The sequence below is a fragment of the Octopus sinensis genome, linkage group LG1, assembly GCF_006345805.1.
Source record: "Octopus sinensis linkage group LG1, ASM634580v1, whole genome shotgun sequence".
Classification (NCBI taxonomy): Eukaryota; Metazoa; Mollusca; class Cephalopoda; order Octopoda; family Octopodidae; genus Octopus; species Octopus sinensis.
In genome coordinates this window covers 184,047,606-184,069,739 of record NC_042997.1, presented here as the reverse complement: position 1 = coordinate 184,069,739, position 22,134 = coordinate 184,047,606, and the positions used below count along the sequence as shown (strand labels likewise).

At 40.5% G+C, this 22,134-nt stretch overlaps 1 protein-coding gene and 1 long non-coding RNA gene across 2 annotated transcripts in view; one reads left to right on the top strand and one right to left on the bottom strand.

The window, feature by feature from the left end:
- The first annotated feature begins 12,059 nt into the window (after positions 1 to 12,059).
- The window catches only part of LOC118765477, a 20,161-nt gene continuing 10,086 nt past the window's right edge, over positions 12,060 to 22,134 (top strand). The window contains exon 1 of the long non-coding RNA XR_005001344.1: positions 12,060 to 12,175. This is a non-coding gene — a long non-coding RNA (uncharacterized LOC118765477). The remainder of the gene's footprint in view (positions 12,176 to 22,134) is intronic.
- LOC115217997 (coiled-coil alpha-helical rod protein 1-like) overlaps positions 18,222 to 22,134 on the bottom strand; it is an 82,478-nt gene continuing 78,565 nt past the window's right edge. The window contains exon 20 of the mRNA XM_036507680.1: positions 18,222 to 18,490. Coding sequence (XP_036363573.1) covers positions 18,399 to 18,490 — 92 coding nt within the window. The 3' untranslated portion in view covers positions 18,222 to 18,398. The remainder of the gene's footprint in view (positions 18,491 to 22,134) is intronic.

The following is a 22,134-nucleotide window of genomic DNA, read 5'->3' as shown; positions in this document are numbered from 1 at the left end:
GGGCAATAATGTCACATTAACATAGATAGATAGATAGATAGATAGATAGATAACTTTTTATTGTAGCCACACAGGGCTAAACACAGAATAAAAATGGACGAAATACAATGTAGAATTTTTTCTTTTCGAGGTGGGATGGGTGGGGCAAAAAAAAAAAAAACGTTTGATCAATAGGGATCTGTGGGTTGTGTGGTGTATAAAAAAGCAATATATATATATATATAAGGTTCACAGTTTAGGTGTAGTCTTGGAAAGAAAAACCTACAAAAAGACCAAGGTCACCTCAGGCAATTCGAAAAAGAACACATGGGTAAGTCGCCTTACTTCTCGTTGTCTCTTTTGGTTACAGATTTATGCTTAAAATAGTGTCGTCTTTCATACTGACCATTTTTGCCACTTTTACCCACTTTTTATTAAAACATTCGTTCGACAAAGCCTTCCTCTCTATTCTCATCCTCCTTTTCAAGTGGTACTTGAAAAAGTTGACGAGAGACTGACCAGAGAGGAAGGTGTTTGTTTGCAGTCCTTTCAAACGCGTCCACCACACACATTCTTTCGCCATAGCCATCAGCGTAACGAAAACCGTTTTCCCTTCCCGTTTAAAGGAAGGTGGTGGAACAATACTCACAATAGACTCGGCCGATAGGCGAGCCTGACCTACACGTGACAACAGCTGTTCGACGAAGGACCACAGCTCTGAAATATCTGGACACTGCACGAGTGCGTGCAGAACGGTTTCGTCGCTCTGACCGCATCTCGGGCAGGTCGGTCCGGTGATGGTTTTCGAACCGTGTCTGTAGCTCTTCTCTCGAACAGGTAGTGCGTCTCGATAGCACTGCCAAGCCAGGGATTTCTGGAAGTTATCCATAGGCCCCGGCCCGAACGTCGTCCTGAACAGGCGGGTTAGGAATTCCTCGTCGACGCCCAGGTTTGCCCCGAGTGTGTCGTCGGACCTCCCCTCCACTAGTCCTCTATAGAACGCTTTAGTCGTTTGGAAGTTGCACAAGTTTGACCCCGGTCGGCAGAGCTGCTGTAGAGCTTGGCGACACTCTCGGTGCCAATCGCCCAGTTTCGGTCTCTTTTTGATCCACGTTTGCAGTTCGGTCAGTGAGACGAGCTGCGGGAAGTCGCGCCTCACAAACGGCGCCCACACCTGTTCACCGTCGTCGATGAATTTCCAGAGATGTCGCAGTCTCAGCGCATGCCTGCGCATCATCAACCACGGCATGCCCAGTCCTCCATTCAACGGATGTTGACAGCAAATGGACTTCCTCACCATCGGAACGCCACCCTTCCACAGGAAGCGGAAGAGTATACGTTCCAGTTTGGTGATGGTGGCGTCGGGACAAGGTACGACGGTCAGGCGGTAATCGATGACGGATGCGATGTACGCGTTCGCCACCTCCGCCCGGCCTTTTAGAGACAGCTTTCTCTCGGCCCATGTTTGGCTGAGAGCGACCACTCTACTCGTGATCTCGTCCCAGTTTTTATCCATTTGGAGGTCCGGACTGAACCAGACCCCGAGCAATTTAACCGGTCCGTCCGTCCAGCGTCCCACTACTGAGCCGCAGTCGGACGGCATGGGCTTGCTTCTCCAGGTGCCGAGTAGCAAACCCACTGACTTTTCCGGGTTAATCTTTGCTCCCGTCACCGTTTCATATTTTCTTAGTGTCTCGCCAACCAGCTCGATGTGCTGGTAGCTCGACACTATGACGGTGACATCGTCCGCATATGCCGACACGCTCGTCCCGCAACCCAGTTCCCGTGGGATGCCCCTCAGTGTCGCCAGCTTCCGCAGTAGCGGCTCGAGAGTCAATACATACAGAAGCGCCGACAGGGGATACCCCTGACGGACCGAACGCGTGATGTCAAACGGTTTAGACAGGTGACCGTTTACCCGAATCACCGATCGGATGCCGCTATACAAGGCAGCGATCCAACCGCGGAAGACGGGACCGAAGCCAGCCGCCCTGAGGACGGCCGCCAAGTACCGATGGTCGACCCTATCGAAGGCTTTAGACTGATCCAAATTTATCAGCGCCCCACCCATGCCAGGATCCTTAACTACCCTGTCCACAATGTAGCGCATCAGATGGAGGTTGTCATGTATGGTTCTGCCCGGCACGGCGCATGTTTGCGCCCTGTCGACCAGTTTACCAATGACAAGCGCCAACCTCTCGGCTATTACTTTGGCCAAAATTTTCAAATCTGCGTTGAGCAGAGTGATGGGCCTGAAATTATCTATAAAATTCCCCTGTTTGAGTCTTTCTTCAGCAACGTCACTGCACCTCGGCTCACGAAACCGGGGATTCTCCCGTTTTGTTGCCAGTTGCAGTAGACTGATGCCAAGAGTTCGCCAAACAAGTCTGGCATTCGACAATACAGCTCGTAGGGTAAACCATCCAATCCAGGCGACTTATCCCTCGCGCAGCCCGCCATCGCATCCCACACGTCAGCGGCTGTGATGGGACTTTCACAACACTCCGCCTCTCTTGCCGAGAGCCGCGGCAGGTCGGTCAGGTAGGCACTGAAATCCATCCCTCGTTCCGACCCACCACTCGCACCAAACAGTCGAGCAAAGTGCTGTTGAAAGGCCTCACACATCCTTTCGGGTTCGAGTAAACTGCATCCCTGTTGATCTATTAGAGACCGAATGGTTGATCTGTTGCCACGCTGCGCCTCCGCTACCCGGGCCTCTCGCGCAGCTTCAATCCCTTCGTTCCTTAAGGCAAGCATTTTAGCTCTGACGACGCAACCTTCGTGCTTGGCGTTGAGGTGTTGGTCGAGGGCCATCCTCGCAGCTAGCACGTTGGTTGCGCTGCCAGTGGTAAGTGCCTCTTCTAGTTTCTTAACTAAGTCTCCCTCTACTCTATTTCGTTCTATCGCTAATTCCTTGCTAAACCTAATTGATTCCGATTTTATTGCCATTTTCAGGGCGTACCACCAGCGGTTGTTAACGACCGCTCCCGTCAGCGCCCTCTTAATTAACTCGCTAATCCGGTTCCTGTAAACCTGTCGCGCTAACAGCGACGTGTTCAGTTTCCAGTAACCGGGACCCTGCCTATGTGTTTTATCTAAGTCGAGCGTACACGTAACAAATTTGTGATCTGTGTAGCTGACTATTTTAAATTGTGGACATCCTACACTATCCCTATCCGCTGTCCTGCATAGAATTCTATCTAGATAAGATCTCGACGATCCGACGCGGTTTGTCCAAGTCCACGTTGGCACGTTCGGATGGTCGAGTCGGAACCTGTCAGACAAATGGAAACGTCTGAGCAGGTCTTTGAGGCTCTTACACCCCCTTCTATTCCTATCCCTTCCCACATAATCTAGATGCGTGTCCAAGGTAGCGTTCCAATCCCCTACTAACAGTAAAGGTCTAGACGTACCCAGGAAAACCTCTAGACGTCTGAAGAAATCCGCCCGACCCGTTAAGGACGGTGCATAAACTGCCATCAGACGGAATGCACACCCATTTCTGCCATCCACGTCCAAGACAACCAGCCTACCCTCCGGGTCTAGGAATATTGCTCTTACTTTTACCTTTAGACTCTTTCGAAAAAGCACCGCAGTACCTCCACCACCCATGTTCGGCAGACAGGGAGAAAAATAAATGTCAAATTGATTGCCAAACATGGACTCGAGGGCCCGCGGCTTACTGAGTCTGGTTTCGCTGATAGCTACTATATCCACGTCCAGTGACTTGATGTCGTTTAGAAGGTAACCTTGCTTCCAAGCCGACGCCAAGCCACGCGCATTCACAAACCTAATTTAAGCATACTTGACAATTACGAAAATTGTGTTTTACACACTATATTAGAAGAGACAAGAGGCAAGAAGTGAGGTCACTTACTCATTTTAAAAGTTTCATTTTTTTCTTCTTCTTTTGTATCGTTTTTGATGAGGTGTTTGTATAGTTTTTTCGACAGGTATCGTTGATACCCGCCTACCGCATTCGGAAATAATGTTTTCAGTATGTGGTGTTGTGCTTGTGTTATGTGTAAAATTCTGATGTGTTTCGGTGGTGTGGTGTGCGGATGATTGTTTGTCTTAAAATCATCTTCACAGACGACCATGTTAGATTTGATGTAGTCCATTAATTCTTTATTGTCTGTGTCTATTGCAGTTAGTTGTGTGTGTGGTTTTACGGGTTCATTACTTTTTTGATTGTCTAGGGGAATGTTGTCCTGAGTGAGATATCTCCCTGCTTTAATTCCTTGTTTGGTGGATTTTTTGGATCTTTTTCTTTTACCCCCTGTGGCTATTTGCCATTCCGTCGAACTTTCGTCGTCCGAGGTATCAGTATGGGGTAGAGGAAAAAGAACAGGATCACTATGTATGCTTGTATAAATTGTTGATGTTTTGTGCGGTGTTTGTGTTGTTGTGGTGTTAGGGGTAGCATTTGTCTTCTCGTCAGTGTTTTCTGTCTTTTTAATTGTCGTCCTGGGTGTGGGTGTGGGTCGATTTTTTGAAGATTCAACAAGTTTAATTGGTTGTGACGTCAACGGTGATTGTGTTGGTACTGTTTTTCTTGGTGATGTTGTTGGGGTTTGTTGTTTTTCTTGGCGTTGTTCCATAATTGAGTGTGTTGGTGTTGGTGTTGGCAACAAAGGGATTTTATTTGTTTTCTGAATTGTTCTTTCTTGTTTTTTCTGTACCAGATCGCACTTGGCAATCAAATGTTCGGGGCTGCCACATTTGTAGCATCTAGGCTTTTTGCCTTCTGCCATAACATATAGGCATTGCCCATTCTCCAAGTATATCTTGTCGGGTAGGCTCTCGATAGAGGCCCCCTCAATCTGGATGGTCACAACTACTGTTTTTCCACCCCAATTGTCGTTTAGGTACACGGCTGTTTCTAGAATATTGATCTTTTTCAAGTGGTAACAGATTGCCCCTGTTATCCATTTGTTCGGCATATCGGGGGGTACATTTCTGATAGTAATTCTACTCACCCTCTGGTTTTTATAATAAGGGACCATGATGATTTCATCATTTCCCAGAGACTCAGTAGAGTGAGCTTTTGCCACTTCCTGGTTAGGGAAGCGGACCACTACTGTGTTAAACTGTGGACCCCAGTTTATATACTCTTTTTCTTTCATTATATTTTTTAAACATTTCTCCACATCAGTTTTTGTAATCTGTTCATTTGGTTTTTTGTTTTTTTCTAATAATTTTATATACAATTGTCTTATTTTCTATTTCTTGTTTTATATGTTGAGGTGTATGCAGGACTAAATCTTGTCCACGGGTTGTAAAGAGAGCTCTTGTTTCTATGAGCTCTTCATTTGTGAATGTAACAATCTCCTTTTTCTGGCGAAGAATATCTGCGAAATTTACTGTTGTTGACTTTTTTGTATTAGCATCTTCACTATTAGATAGTTCATTTTTATTGTTCTTGTTGTTGCTGTTGTTTTCGTCAATAGTTTTCGTTTCAGTTTTATTTTTATCATTTATGTTGGTCGTGGTAGTGGTGGTGGTGGTGGTGGAGGTGGTGGTGGTAGCAGTTGTTGTCTCGTGGTTGCTGTTGTTAGTGGTGGTGGTGGCGTTGGTGACAGGGCTGTTAACGCACGTGGTTGCAGCGTTCATCTCACCGAATTTCACGTTGGCATTTTCCGTGCGAACGTTCTTCTGCATTTGTTACTTTGGCTGCTGGTTTCTTAGGAGACTGTGAGAATGATGTGGACGCCTCTGATGAGAGTCCAATAAGGTTCGAAAATCGATTAAGGCTGTTCATCATTTTTTATGTCTGCGGTGAAATGGCTAAAACACCACACCAACAACAACAACGACAACAAAACATGACAGATGCCTTGCTAAAAAAATACTTTAAAAAAAAAAAGAGAAGGTCAATCTTGTAACTACTTCCTAAAATATCGTCAGCAAAAAGAAACAAAATCTACGAACAGGTTTTTTTTTCTTTTTTAACACTTAGCTTTTTAACTGTCATTTCTAGTTTTTATTTATTTTAAAATTTCTCCCAGTGAGGTAATCCAATTTCAGCAATATAAATTTTTTTCGGCAAAGTCATTTGTAAAGTATCTATAAAGTTATCTACCTAATTTCAACAATGAAATTTATCTAACATCTGATCTTTGTTCAAGTATATGAGTAACGTGCTGAGATGTTTTAAAGCCAGTTTTCGTCAACATAACAGTCTTCACATCGTATCATGTTACCTGAACTCTCCTTCTTTTCCTATGTCTCTCTCTCTCTCACGCACACAAACACATTATTTTCATTTGAAAACACGGCATCGCCATCCACACAGAGTGTGATAGTTCAGTAGGCAAAGCTCTCTTGTACGGTTACGTAGCAACACGTAACGATGAGAGTAATAGGGTCGGTGGGAAGATTAGAACTAGATTAGCCCTGATCGAGTTGACATAAGTCGTCCCGACTATCCGGTTTTTTTTTCACTCTAGTTTCCCTCATGCTACATTATCCAGTAGACATTTATATCATGAGTAGTAGGGTACGATTTGAGGAAGATATAGTTAATATTCTTTCCAAGTCAGATAATCACGTAGTGTTTCCTGACAAATTGCTTACCTTAGTGACATAAATCTGAAGTAATAGAGGAAATCTTATTGTTTGGCAATTAAAAAGATGCTGCACTAACTTTAGTGGAATGTGTAGATCGTATCACGGCATGTGTAAAGGCGCATGGCTCAGTGGGTAGAGCGTCGAGCTTACGATCGTGAGGTTGTGAGCTCGAATCCCGGACCGGGCGCGTGTTGTGTTCTTGAGCAAGAAACTTTATTTCACGTTGCTCCAGTTCACTCAGCTGTAGAAATGAGTTGTGATGTCACAGGTGCCAAGCTGTATCAGCCTTTGCCTTTCCCCTGGATATAACACTGGTGGCGTGGAGAGGGGATGCCAGTATGCATGGACGAATACTGGTCTTCCATAAACAACTTTGCCCGGAATTGTGCCTGGGAGGGTAACTTTCTAGGTGCAATCCCATGGTCTGTGTCGTGACCGAAGGGGGTCTCATCACGGCATGTAAGACAGTAATACTGTCATACAACGTAGTCAAAGAAGTTTGCAGACAAAATAATCCTTGATTTTAAATAACCGAAAAATATAACCGTCAGGCTATTGTCCACTTTCACTCTTTAAATATGGGGCTTTGTCCCAAGGGTCTTTTGCCATATTTATCAATGCTTAACGTGTAAAAGAAAAGTTGTGAAACGGTTGGTTCTTGGATTTTTTTTCTCCCTTTGTTCCGTTAAAATGCACTTCGAAATTTACAAGTCATCTTTCAACTTCTCAGGTCAAGAGCAGTTCAGACTAGATAACCGACAAAAAAATCTTTTGTCCCCCTGCCCTTCTTTAGCTAGGAAATTAAATATAGAACAAATAGGATACTTTTTCTTTCTTTCGGCACTTTGCAAGAGGTACATACCTTTCTTTCACTCGACTATACCTCTCTTTTATTCTTCATTTAGCAGAAGTACATCACTGTCTTGTTTCCGTTTCTTTATTACCCACAAGGGGCTAAACATAAAGGGGACAAACAAGGACAGACAAATGGATTAAGCCGATTACATCGACCCCAGTGCGTAACTGGTACTTAATTTATCAACCCCCGAAAGGATGAAAGGCAAAGTCGACCTCGGCGGAATTTGAACTCAGAACGTAACGGCAGACGAAATACGGCTACGCATTTCGCCCGGCGTGCTAACGGTTCTGCCAGCTCGCCGCCTTTTCACTGTCTTGTTTCCTGATCACTGTCAGAGAGAGGTCTCCCTCTCTTTACTCTTGGCTGCCACATAGGTACCACATATATCTTACTCTCTGTACTCGACAATCTAGAGAGGTAAATTCTCTTGCTCTATCTTCTCTTCCCTTTCTTGGATCACATAGCATTAATCTACAATTGACCACAACATTCTTCACGAAAGATAACAGAATTTCAACTAACCTCTATACAAAACCAACTCGAAGCAGTTCTATACTGTAATGGTAAATAAAGGTCATTATAACGGTTATTGGATCTTTTCGGTTTGAACGGCAGTATTTTCTAGCGGTGTCATATGAAATTATCACCCATAATTATGACCCTAGTGTCGATCTATTGCATTTCAATCTGTTTCTTAAACGAGGAACATATTCATACGGCACGGAATGTTTTCACCTCAATAGACGTCATTGATTGGTTGAAATTGCAGAAATTTAAGAAAAAAAACAACAAATATCTTACAAACTATAGAATTTTCTCAATAAAGCCAAGAGAAAAAGATGTTTTATAAACACACTAGCAGCGTTGCTCGGGTTTGTTTCGACCCGCTGGAATTGGAATTTTTGAAAAGTAAAAATTTTGCATTATGTAGCTTGTTATTCTCTTCAAGTGAACAGTTTTGTGGTTGAAATTACACCTTGAAAAGTGGCGACACAGCAGTGAAAAAATCGTAAAAAATAGGGATTTTCATAGAAAAAATCACCTTTTTGATGTAAATAATTTTTGGTGTTAACATGGTCCGATTTGAATTTTATCTTCTACGGAAGGAAGAGCAACCCTTCTATCATACTCTCAATTTTGGTCAACTTGCGCCGCAGGGTCTCGGAGGAGATAGTGTTAGTTGAAGGCTACCAAACCTGGCGCACATAGACAACTTCAGCTTTATATAGAGAGAGATAACACACACACAATAATACACATACATACATACACACACACAATGTATGTATGTATGGATGTATGTATATATATATATACATCTGTCCACTTCTTGCCATATTTTTATCCTTCACTTCCTACACACACACACACACACACACACACACACACACACACACAAACACACATTAGCTTACAATTTTCTTTCAACCATTGACAACTGAAGTACGCTCGCAAATTAATACTACAAAAACTTAGCGACAGAAAGTAAATTAAAAACTAATTTACCTTTTCTGTTGAGTTATCATTCTAATTCGACCGTCTGATTTCCTTAAATCCGTCTGTTTTCTTCAACTGAACTTAGTTCCTATCGTTTCTTAAAGTCCTTTGTGAAATCTAGGAGTGTTTTTTTTTTTGTTATTTCTCGAGAAAGTTTTGTTTCCTGGACACTAAAAACTAACGGGAAGTAGACAACAGTCCCAGTACAATTGGTGTAATAGTGTAACTCATAATGTGAGCGACTAGCATCTACTCACCATATGTCAGTGAATTGTTGCTGTGTGTTTGCAAATGTGTTCGAATGAGAAAGTGAATTGTGTTTGGCGCCTTTTTTACTAATAACAAACACACACATGTGTGTGTGTGTGTGTTTGAGTGTTTGTATGTAGTTGTTTGAAACGTTTGTATTTGTCACTGTCATATATGTATATGTTTGCGTGTCTATGTGTGTAAAGAGAAAGTGGGTGAAAGTGTGGCAATAGGCGGAGTAAAGCCTTTGAAGTGAGAGAGGGAAATCGTAAAATATTGAGTTTTCTCGAATTTTTGCTTAATTGGGGGTCAAATTGAAAGAAATTTATATGCCATGACCGAATGGAATGTACTTCGAAAAATCATAGGTAAATTCCAATTGAGGAAATTGTGTGAGGAGTAAATCGTTATGTATTTATTTGTTTCTGTTTGCGCTGTAATTTTTTTTTTAGTAGTGGTTTAAGGTACACTTGCAAAGAGAAAGTAGGAGAAAGTATGGTAATAGCAGGAGTGAAACACTTGAAATTAGAGAGGCAAATCGTAAAATATTTACTTATCTCGAATTTTTGCTTAATTGGGGGTCAAATTGAAAAAACTGTATATGCCATGACCCAATCGAATCTACTTCGAAAAATCATAGGTAAATTCCAATTGAAGAAATTCTATATTGTAGAATTGTATTAAAAACGAACATGGTAACAGGCAGAGAAAATCTGCCTTTTATCATAAGAGATTCTACCAGTATACTAAGTTTAAAATTTTTTAGTTACGTGGAAATTATTTTATAAAACTGCCGTTCAAACCGAAAAGATCCCGGTTATTTATTTCTTATAATTTATACCAATCATTACTGCATCTACAACACTGCATCTGTTTCAAGCTGGTGAGTTCGCAAAGAAACGACCTGTACAGCCTTGGACTGGAAACTATGAATCGAACGGGATCCAGACAAAAATCGCCTGTGACAAAAACCCCTTAGTTAAAGTGTGAAAGCGAACAAAATCCCCTTGGTTATATTTTTTGGTTATTTTTCGGTTGTTGCTTTTTTTTTTACCTTTTTTACTTGTTTCAATCATTAGACTGTAGCAATTGAATTTTTAGTCGATTGTATCGACCACAGAAAGTTTTTTTTTTTTCTTGCTTGTTTCAGTCATTAGACTGCGGTCGTGCTGGAGCACCGCCTTGAAGAATTTTTAGTCACAGAAAAATCAGCATTATAAAATCTAAATTTCAAGTCGTTTGTTTTCTTCTCTCTGGATTTATCGATTAATGAGAATGAAAATGAGCTGACCTTTTGAACTTTCTCCAGCCATTGAAGGTTTAACAGAATTAGACGTTCAAACGTACTTCTTATCGTTTCTATCTTTCTACATATTTTTTTAAGTAAATGCTTTCCCTTTTGTTAGAATTCAGACATTATGTACATTGAGTAGTAAAGAGTCTTGTGTTCTGTTATTTTATTCTACTTATTTATTTTTGATTCAATATATTTTGGTTTGCTTAAAAATGGGAAAATAAAAGTTTGTTTCACAACCGCGATTGCCGTTGTGACTGTGTGGTAAGTAGCTTGCTTACCAACCACATTGTTCCAGGTTCAGTCCCACTGCGTGGCACTTGGGCAAGTGTCTTCTATTATAGCCTCAGGCTATATATATATATATATATATATATATATATATATATATATATATATATATATACACGTTGTGTGTCCGTGTTTGTTCCACCATCGCTTGACAACCTATGCTGGTGTGTTTACGTCCCCGTCACTTAGCGGTTCAGCAAGAGAGACCGATAGAATAAGAACTAGGCTTAAAAAGAATAAGTCCTGGGGTCGATTTGCTCGACTAAAAGGCGGTGCTCCAGAATGGCCACAGTCAAATGACTGAAACAAGTAAAAGGGGAAAAGACGAAAAATATAAACGAGGGGGTTTTGTCCTACACTCGAATCGAACATACAACGTTTCTAAACAACATACAAAACCGTTAGTCGTTTCCCGTGTTCCCAATGACTATTTATATTTAAAGGCAACTGTTACCAATTCACATCTTTAAAAGGTAACTGTGTGTCCAGCACCACATTTAAAGTAACGTCTCCATAACTTAGAGGTTTGAACCCAGAGCGTAAAGACGGACGAAATGCCGCTAAGCATTTTTCCCGACGTGATAAAGACTCTGCCAACTCGCCATGCTATTGACTATTTATATTGACATACAACCATGTTCTTAATAGTAGAGGTTGTATGTATGTATATACGTATGCATGCATGAAGGGGATCCGAGGGAAGTTGTGCAATGCAGAACAAGATTACTTTCAAGTCTTCGGGAAGCGGAAGCCTCTCAAGGAAGATATGAAGGATTTCTTTTAAGGAGGGTGCCTGTTAGATACAAACGAGCCATTCCTTGGCCCGACACATTATTGATCGTGCCCCTGCATGCATGTAAACGAAGCAAATATAACTCCTCTAATACTGCTAAAAGCCTTTCAAGCACTGCTTTAGTGCGCATCCACAACAGAATTCACAGTCAATCTGTGCCAAGCGGTTTCTCTCAGCATGCTTTAGCTTCGTTACTATAGCAACAGTCCGGGTACTTATTGAGCAGACCTCGTATACATATATAAACATGCTAAGTAAATAAACATGGCCAAATCATATTTACACCTCCAATGAGCTGTTTCGTTGTCCCAACACCTGGTGGCAGCGATGAGTGCTTAATCGAAAACCGTGCCATTACAATACAACAGGAACACAACTGGGACGCCAATGATGTCGTAGAAGCGGTCAAGAAATTCAAACAGAAAAAGCTATTGGCTTTCAAAAGCTTCCTGGAAGGTACAACCGCCGACGAATAAGTAAACTACATCCTTTTATGGACGGGAGAGCAAGATTTAGATCTATTCAATGAGCATGAGTTCAATGACCGGAGAAAATGTCCTGCATTCGATACACACTGCAAAGCATGTGGAAAGCCCAACCACTGGAAAGAAATGTGTAGATTAACAAAATCTCACAAATACAAGTCTCAACTTTCAAAGAGGAGAGGAAAGGAAAGACAAAGAGATGTACATGTTCAACAGGAATAAAACACTTCAGAGGAAGAATTCTTGGCAGTCGGTACAATAAAGATACGAGATGGGAAATGACAACCAAAAAAAAATGAGGCATATACAACAAAACAAATTCGAAAGAAGTCAGACAAGAAACGAACAAAGCTAAAGATCAACACTGGAGCCCACAGCGATATCTTGCTTGTCAACTTCTACAAAAAGATGTTCCCAGAACACATGACGCAAAAGGATAAGGTCAAAGAAGGAATCCTCACACCAAGTGATGTAGTCTTGACTGCATATGGGGGTACCAGGATTCCACAACTGGGCAAAACAACCACTACAGGAACGCACAAAGGGGGAAAAAATCAAGTGTTCTTTTTATGTTACAAGAACAGAAGGACCTGCAATTCTCGGATTTAATACCCGCCAGAAGCTCGACAATCAACAGTGAAATGAATGCAGGATTGACAGAGATATACCTATGGAAGACCGACTACCAATTAAAAATAAAGACGAACTAATGAGCATGTACCCGGAATGTTTTGATGATACAGTCGGAGAAGTATCGGTATCATGTAACAGTCGATCTCAACGTCAAGCCAGTTGTCCACCGACCTCACCATGTTAAGCTAGAATTGGGAGTGTCGCTGAAAGCGGTGTTAGACAAAATGGAAAAAAAAAGACAAATAATCACCAAAGTGACACAACCAACTGACTGGGTGAACACAATTAAGGGAAAACCCAATAGTACCCTACGAATATGCCTTGACCCCGGGGATCTGAACAAGGCATTAAAACGCGACTACTTACCCAATTCTAACCATTGAAGAAATCACACCATCATTAACTGGATCTAAGATATTCAGCAAACTGGATACCAGAAATGAGCACCGGAATATAAAGGTAGATCGAGAACTATCCATGCTCACTAACTTCAACACACCATTAGGTAGATACAAATTCAACCGATTCCCATTTGAGTTAAAGGTGAGCCTAGATGTCTTCCAACGCCAAGTAAATGAGACCTACCAAGGCTGCAAGGGAGCAATCGGGATAGTAGTCGATATCTAAGTGTATAGCAAGGATTAGATCACACATAACTACAATCTACATGAAGCTATGGAGAAAACATGACAAGCAGGTATCAAGCTCAATGCAGACAAATGTGCGATCAAAGCAGACGAGTGCAAATTCTTTGGAATGATATACTCTGCAGAGGGAGTGAAACCAGATCCCGCAAAAGTGGAAGCCATCAGTCACGTCAAAAGAACCGAAAGATAAGAAGGAACTCAGAAGCTTCTTGGGATTTATCTACTATATGGGAGCCTTCGTACCCAAGCTGGCCGAACACACTGCAAACCTCCGAGAGCTAGAGTTTGATTGGTGCGCTTCACACACAGGATTTCAACATAATTAAAAAGCTCATCAGCAAGGAGACAACTCTACAGTACTATGACAGACGCAAACCAGTAACACTCCAAGTCGATACTTCTATGAAAGGGGTTGGTGCAACAATGATACAAGAAGGTAGACCTATTTCATATGCCTCGAAAGCTCTCTCACCCACAGAGACAAGGTATGCAAACATAGAAAGGGAACTCCTAGCGGTAGTCCATAGCTGTGAAGAGTTTCATACATATTTGTACGGCAGACACTTCAATATTGAGTCAGATCATTGCTCTCTTGAGCAAACAGACAGAAAAAAAACTCACAAAATCACCAGTCAGACTGCAAAGGTTATTGCCAAGACTCCTAAAGTATGACTACAATATCAAGTACAAGCCAACAAAGGACCTGATACTGGCGGGTGTTCTTTCCATACTATCATTACATGATAAACAGGAGATGGAAGGATTTTGCGACATTGACTCTGAGGCCCTTCGATTCTAAACCTTGCTTCCACACCTAAAATTTCTTCTCTAGTTCTGGTGGTGATTCTGCTATGAGGGCCAGATCATCAGCATAGAGGATGTCCCAGGGGCAACCTATCTTGAATTCCTCTGTTATTGGCTGGAGGACTATGATGAATAAGAGGGGGCTGAGGGCTGATCCTTGGTGGGCCCCTACTTCTACCCGGAATTCTTCACTATACTTATTACCAACCCTAACCTTACTAACGACATCTCTGTATAAGGCTTGTACAGCCCTTATTAACCATTCGTCAATCCCCAGTTTCCGCATCGCCCACCAGATAAGGGATCAGGGGACCCTGTCAAAGGTTTTCTCCAAGTACACAAAAGTCAAGTATAGGGATTTATCTTTGGCTAGATATTTCTCCTGCAGTGCCGTACCAGGAATATAGCATCAGTGGTGCTTCTAGCTGGCACAAAACCGAACTGCATCTCATCTAAGCTGACTCTCTCCCTAATTAGTTGGACTATGACCCTCTCCATGACCTTCATCACCTGATCCAGCAGTTTGATATCCCTGTAGTTATTTCTGTCTAAAGCATCACCTTTACCCTTGTAGCAGTTGACTATGGTGCTGCTACGCCAGTCATTGGGCATGACTCCATCATGAACTACCTGGTTTACAATACGTGTGACTAGGCCATAATCCACACCACCAGATGTTTTAAGCATCTCAGCAGTGATTCCTGATGGGCCGGGAGCTTTTCCTGGCTTCATACCTTTAATTGCTTTATCTACCAGGGATAACTGGTCCCTTTACTGGGTCAACATTTAGCAGGCTCTCCTCCTCCCATTTATTTTCCACGTTCAGCAGTCTTTCATAATGGCTTCTCCAAGCCACTTTCTTTTCCAAATCATTAAAAGCAAGTGCACCATCATCTATGCGGACACATTTCTCTCCTATGGCATCACAATTTTCTCTCACACACTGTCTTGCAATCCGAAATATTTCAGTTCTTTGGTCCTCACGTTGCTGGACATTGGTAAACTTCTTTTCTGCCTCTTCCTTGTATACCTTTCGCCCAGCCTCCCCTCTGGCTTTCTGGTACAGTTTCCTGCTACCCCAACTCTTCCAGGTTTTCCGGGCCTGTTTCTTTGCTCTAATGGCTGTGTCTACCATATTATTCCACCACCACGTTACTCTAGGTCTGGAAGGGACTTTGCACCATCCACAGACTTGATCTGTGGCACTCAGTAAACTGTCCCGTAGGAATTTCCAGCTACGCTCTATGTCCGAGGTCTGTAGCCTCTCCTCCCTCTCAAATTTCTTAATGGGGATGTCCCTAAATTTCTGACCATGTGAAGGGTTCTTTAGCTTCCAAATCCTTTTCTGGATTGGTCTGCTTCTTGGGATCCTTCTGGCCTCGAATCTAAAATCACTAATGACTAGTCTATGCTGGTGAGTACATTCTTCACCCGGTAGGGTCTTTGTATTTAAGAGCAACCCTGCGTCCCACTGTCTGGTGAGGACGAAATCAATCTGGCCAGCAGAGTCACTTGATTGATAGGTTTTCAAGTGGTTGCCTGGCTTCCTGAAGTTAGTGTTGCAGATTAAAAGGTTACATGCATCACAGAACTCAGTAGCCTAGTTTCCCCTTCTTTTCGGGAACCAATACCATGGCCCCCATGTACACCAGTGAAGATACCAGATTGCCGCCCAACATGCCCATTTCATCTACCAAATTCACTCACAAGATACTGGTCAACCCAGGGTTGTAGTAAAAGACACTTTCCCAAAATGCTATGGTGTGGGACTGATCCCAGAAGTATTTGGTTGCAAAGCAAGCTTCTTAACTACACAGCCATAATGAATGGGACGCAATTGGTTAGGTTACTCTCTTACTCTTTTACTTGTTTCAGTCATTTGACTGCGGCCATGCTGGAGCACCACCTTTAGTCGACCAAATCGACCCCGGGACTTATTCTTTGTAAGCCCAGTACTTATTCTATCGGTCTCTTTTGCCGAACCGCTAAGTTACGGGGACGTAAACACACCAGCATCGGTTGTCAAGCAATGCTAGGGGAACAAACACACAAACACATACACACACATACATAAATATATATATATATATACATATATACGACAGGCTTCTTTCAGTTTCTGTCTACCAAATCCACTCACAATGCATTGGTCGGCCCGAGGCTATAGCAGAAGACACTTGCCCAAGGTGCCACGCAGTGGGACTGAACCCGGAACCATGTGGTTGGTTAGCAAGCTACTTACCACACAGCCACTCCTGTGCCTATGGTTACTGAGTATTTTGAAAGTAAGCTTTAAAAAATTAGGTCTATCAACTCAAAATGAAAAGAAGCAAAAAATTTATGACAAATTTTGACAAATGAAGGCAAACATGACAGTGATATTTCTAAAGTCCAGTAAGTCACTCGTTACACTTGGTTTTTATCTAAATTTTAATGACAAATTTCATCATTTAATTAGTAACTGGCCCTTTTTTTAGAAAGATTTAAAGTATTTTATTTAAAAATAGAAGGTATATACAAACATGTACATAAGTGAAAATGCATAGGGGAGAGGAGTAAGTGGGGGTATGCCCTGCATATTTTGATCTAACATCCTAATTGATTCTAGAAAAGGCAGAATTTCTTATGCAGTTCCATAAAGATATCTGCATTCAAGATGGATTTAAATGAAATGGGCTCAGGATATATTTCCCTCTGTGAACATGTACGGTATTAAGACAATGTCAAGATTAAAATTAGAGAGATTTACATATACATATAAATATAATCCAAAAAATGGAACAAGAATGTAATGGATGACAATGAAAATATATGGACAGATGGACAATACAAAGACAGTCAGGAAAACCAGGACAGAACATTCGTGGCTTTCTATTCATCAGTCAAGCTTCCAATTATCACTACAGTTTCAGCCTGTTACACTTGAGACTGTTGAAAATTGGGAGGCCCCAAAAATCTAAGCTAAGGGCATTAAATTTTTGGAAGAAAGTGAGCAAATATGTGCGACGATTCAGACAAAAAAAAACACGAGAAAATGGAGAAAATGTTACACGATTACAAATACAAACAACAAGAATAACAACAGGTGTCTTTCGACTAAAAGGACAAGTTAATTTAAGCTTGCTTATGAAGTGGAAGCCTTATGGCAACAAACATTGATGAAAGTCAGGAGACAAGAAAAGAAGGTGTTGTGCGAGTGGCGGTCAGGCCAAGAAAGAAAGATCATGCTTGGCTGAGCACCAATTACATGGGGGAAACAGAGAGAGGTAGGGAGCAAAAGGATTGAAGAATTAGGGAAGGAACTCAAGAGAGAAAGGGGGAACATACAAGGGAGATAACAGAGGAAAGTAGAGAGATTAAAGAAAGAGAATGCAAAGAAATGTGAGAGGTGGAGCGGGAAGAGGAAAAGAGGAAAGAAAGAAAAATGTAATACAGAATTTAGATATATATTTACTTACAAGCTGACCAAAAGGTGTACATACGCCACTATATGTATATCATCATCATCATCATCATTTAGCGTCCGCTTTCCATGCTAGCATGGGTTGGACGGTTCAACTGGGGTCTGTGAAGCTGGAAGGCCGCATCAGGCCCAGACAGATCTGGCCATGTTTCTACGGCTGGAAGCCCTTCCTAACGCCAACCACTCTGTGAGTGTAGTGGGTGCTTTTTATGTGCCACCCGCACAGGTGCCAGACAGAGCTGGCAAATGGCCATGCGGAACAAGAACGTAATGAACGATAATGAAAACATACGGATATATATATATATATATATATATAAACAGACACATACACTCATAAATACACATATAAAAATGCACTTGAATGCATATACATAAATACAAATGTATTTACAAACATTTCTGAGTAGATTTTCCTTCTTAACTCTTTTGCTCCCATAATTCTGTTGAAATACATCAGTTTTGTTCCAAGTAACTTTTAATGTATAGAAGTAAATTCTTCAATACATTAAAAATTTAAAATGACTGTCGTTATTGATCTGCATTTGGGACACAAATGAACATAAAAGTTTGATGGAAGGTTTTTAGATTACCTTAAACATGAAGTTTGTATCACTGATCCCAGGGTAATCTCAGATGGATTGGTATCAAAAAGGATTAACATAACAGAGAGAATTTTAATTAGCTCAGGAAAAGAATTAATTAGCAAAATTTATAAGAAATATTAATTAGAAAATTGGGGGATGCCATCAAAGAAACAAGAAATCATAATTGTTTCTTCAGTTTAAATAAGGATATTTTGTTTCTTTTTCAGTTTGTATACATAAAAGAAATTTAGTTTGAAGACAGTTCATCAGAGGAATCCTCTTCATATACCGACTTTGCTATAGCGTTGATGTCATTGAAAAGTTCCTGAAGAGATTCAACTGCAAAAGATAGAAAAGATAAAAGTATGAAATGAGAATATGCGAAAAAGATAATATGTTAAAACAATTACATATCATGTCGGTGGCACATAAAAAGCACCATCCGAATCGTGGCCGAAGCCAGTGCCGCCTCGACTGGCTTCCATGCAGGTGACATGCAAAATGCACCAATCCGACCGTGGCCGATGCCAGCCTCGCCTGGCACCAGTGCAGGTGGCACGTAAAAAGCACCCACTACACTCACGGAGTGGTTGGCGTTAGGAAGGGCATCCAGCTGTAGAAACATTGCCAGATAAGACCGGAGCCTGGTGCAGCCTTCTGGCTTCCCAGATCCCCGGTCGAACCGTCCAACCCATGCTAGCATGGAGAACGGACTTTAAACGATGATGATGATGATATTATTTACATTACTTACATTCAACAGATATTTGTCCTCATCTTGTTTGTTGTTAACACAAAGTTTCGGCTGATATACCTTTCAGCCTTCTTCAGGTGTCTTCAGGATATACCTTCAGGAGGGTATATCAGCCGAAACGTTGTATTAAGAACAAACAAGATGAGAACAAATATCCATCGAATGTAAATAATGTGCATAATTCCTCATCTCTTAAATATAGAACAGAATTACATATGTACCATAAATCCTCAAGTATAATCCACATTTTTTTCAAAAACTTTAAGGTCAAAATCCCTAGTGCGTACTATATACGAGACTAAAAATGAAAATTATTTTCTAAGTAATGTCCGACAATGTTTACTCAGACACATTTTGTGATGTTGGGCGCGAAAATACCTTAACCCTTTTGTTACTATATTTCTGTGTTTCAATTAATTTCTAATATAATCATAAATTTAGTCTGGTTTCATTAAACAACTATAACTTTTTTATTTATCAATATATTAATGAGATTTTTGGAAGATAATTTAATGAAATGTTCTCAACCAATTCTATACTATAATTTTTGTCACAAAGTGACACTAATTGCAGGTAGATACAGGTAAATTCAACAAAATATAAAATTATTAAAATTTTGTTCAAAAATCGCTATAGAAAATGGGTTATTAGCTAATATTCAATTGGGTATACAACAAAATTTTACGATAGAATTTGTTATTCTGGGTAACTTTCTGATACCCATAATAAAATTTATGGCAAAATAGTCTTAATTTCATTTAAGGTTGTGGGAAACCACTAACTATCCTTTCTTTCGCTTTGTTTACATTGTTTCCGCTGTAATGATTTCAAATAGGCTCATTCGAAAAAGTAAAAAGAAATAGTCTAAGGCTTTACTCTCCTGGGAGAGTCTGTGTCTTGGTCCAGTTTCTTCAGAAAAATCACCGAAAGAAACAGTTTTTAAATTTTCACTCCATTAAGGTGCCAAATCATTTTCTTTATCGCTGTCGGAGCTCTCGGATTCACTGTTTTCACTTTCGGAAAATGAAACATCAGATTCATTATCAAATACCACGTGCTTTTTTTTTTCAGTCATAGAGTTAGATTTATGAAGGTCTTCAGTAGAAAATCCTTCGAATTCTGACTCGCTGCTTGATATAATGAAATTTGTATCCATTTTTTGTCAGAATTACAAATTTTAAAAACACAATAGGAACAAATTTCGGAAAAAAATCTCCCAAAATTCACGGAATTAAAATTACACTTCGATTGTTGTACAAAACTGTAGTTGAACTGTTTACGAAGTATAATACGTGTTTTCACGAATGTACTAAAGAGATTTGCTCTGATATTCTCATTTAAATATGAATAGGTAAATACGGGCAGTTTAGTCACATTAACCAAAATTTTTTTCGGGCGGCTTTGGGCGGTTTGGTAATGAAAGGGTTAAGCTAAGCCTGAAAGCAATGAAGTCATAGAAGAATCATCCATAACTTGCTGTAAGCAACATTTATTAAACGTTATTACTGTTATTTCTTTATTTTCTGCAAACAAAATGCACAAAAAAGCTACACGTTTGCATTATGTTATATACACAATAATAATAAAGGACGTTTATTTTTACAAACCAAGGACATTATATAGACCCCCTTGACTCAAGTTAGAGAAGGGGTGCGTATTATACACAAGGTTTAGGTTTTTCAGAGGTACAACCTCCCAAAAATCCCCTGCATATTATACTCTAGAGCAGACTATACTCGAGGATTTATGGTATGTATGTCATTATTCAGTTTTATTTCAAGATTTCTTGCCAATAGAGAAAGAGCCAGTTTCTAACATAGATTCAAGGCTCCTTCAATGGAATTTCAACATCAACAGGGTATTTTTGTATGTATTTCTATGTGCAGATCTGTATATTTTGTTTTATGTATGTATTATTATGCATATAGTTGCATGTATGGACATGATCATATATACTAAAATGACAAAGTTCTTGAAAGTTTTACAGATTTTTACAGTTCCAGTGATGGCTTGGATCTCTAGTCTTCAAATCAGCTTTCTCCTTTCTGGTTTTGAGAAGCCTAATTTCTCAAGATTGCTATTTAGGCAGTGTGTTACATATCTCAGTGTCCCAATAATTGCAGGTATAAACTTGAACTTGTAATCTGGATAGAGTAACTGCAGATTTCTAAAGAGTTCAGCATATTTTGTTGTATGTGTGTATGTATGTATGTATGTATGTATGTATGTATGTATGTGTGTGTATGTATGTGTGTGTATGTATGTGTGTATGTATGTATGTATGTATGTGTGTATGTGTGTGTATGTGTGTGTATGTGTGTATGTATATATGTATGTATGTGTATATGTATGCATGCATGTATGTGTGTATATGTATGCATGCATGCATGTGTGTATGTATGCATGCATGCATGTGTATATGTATGCATGCATGTGTGTATGTATGCATGCATGCATGCATGTGTGTATGTATGTATGTATGCATGCATGCATGCATGCATGCATACATACATGCATGTATGCATGCATGCATGTATGTATGCATGCATGCATGCATACATACATGCATGCATACATGTATGCATTTACACACATGCATAAATATAATTATAGAAATTCATGGCTAAGTACAAGCACAGTTGTGTGTTTAAGAAGTTTGCTTTGGAAGCACAAGGTAAGGTGTTTCATCCCATGGCATGAACATAATCACCAAAGGTTCTATACTATAACCAGGTATCAACTAATACCTAGTGAGTAAAATTAGTAAACAGAAACTAAAGAACCCTGTTGTACACGTGTGTATGTGTGTGTGTGTGTGTGTGTGTGTGTGTGTTGTGTGTGTGTGTGTTGTGTGTGTGTGTGTGTGTGTGTTTGTGTAAGCAAGTTAGTATTTCTACTTGTTTTTACATGTTCACTGACCATAAACAAAAGCAACAGCCTTTTTATCAATGCAGGCAGTGTCTTAATGCTTGCTGTCAACTGCAAAAGCACATCTAGGCTTCTTGACATGTCTGGACATACTATACAATCTTTGTGAATAAAAGAGATTTGTAATTATGTCAAGGCTGTTCATTACTTGACAGACTAAATTTATTACCTCACTTGAAAACAGGTGAAAGTTGGCAAGAAGAAGAGCATCTGGCCATAGAAAATGTGCCACAACAAATTCTGTCTGTCCTATGCAAGAAGCATCATCATCGTTTAACGTCCGTTTTCCATGCTAGCATGG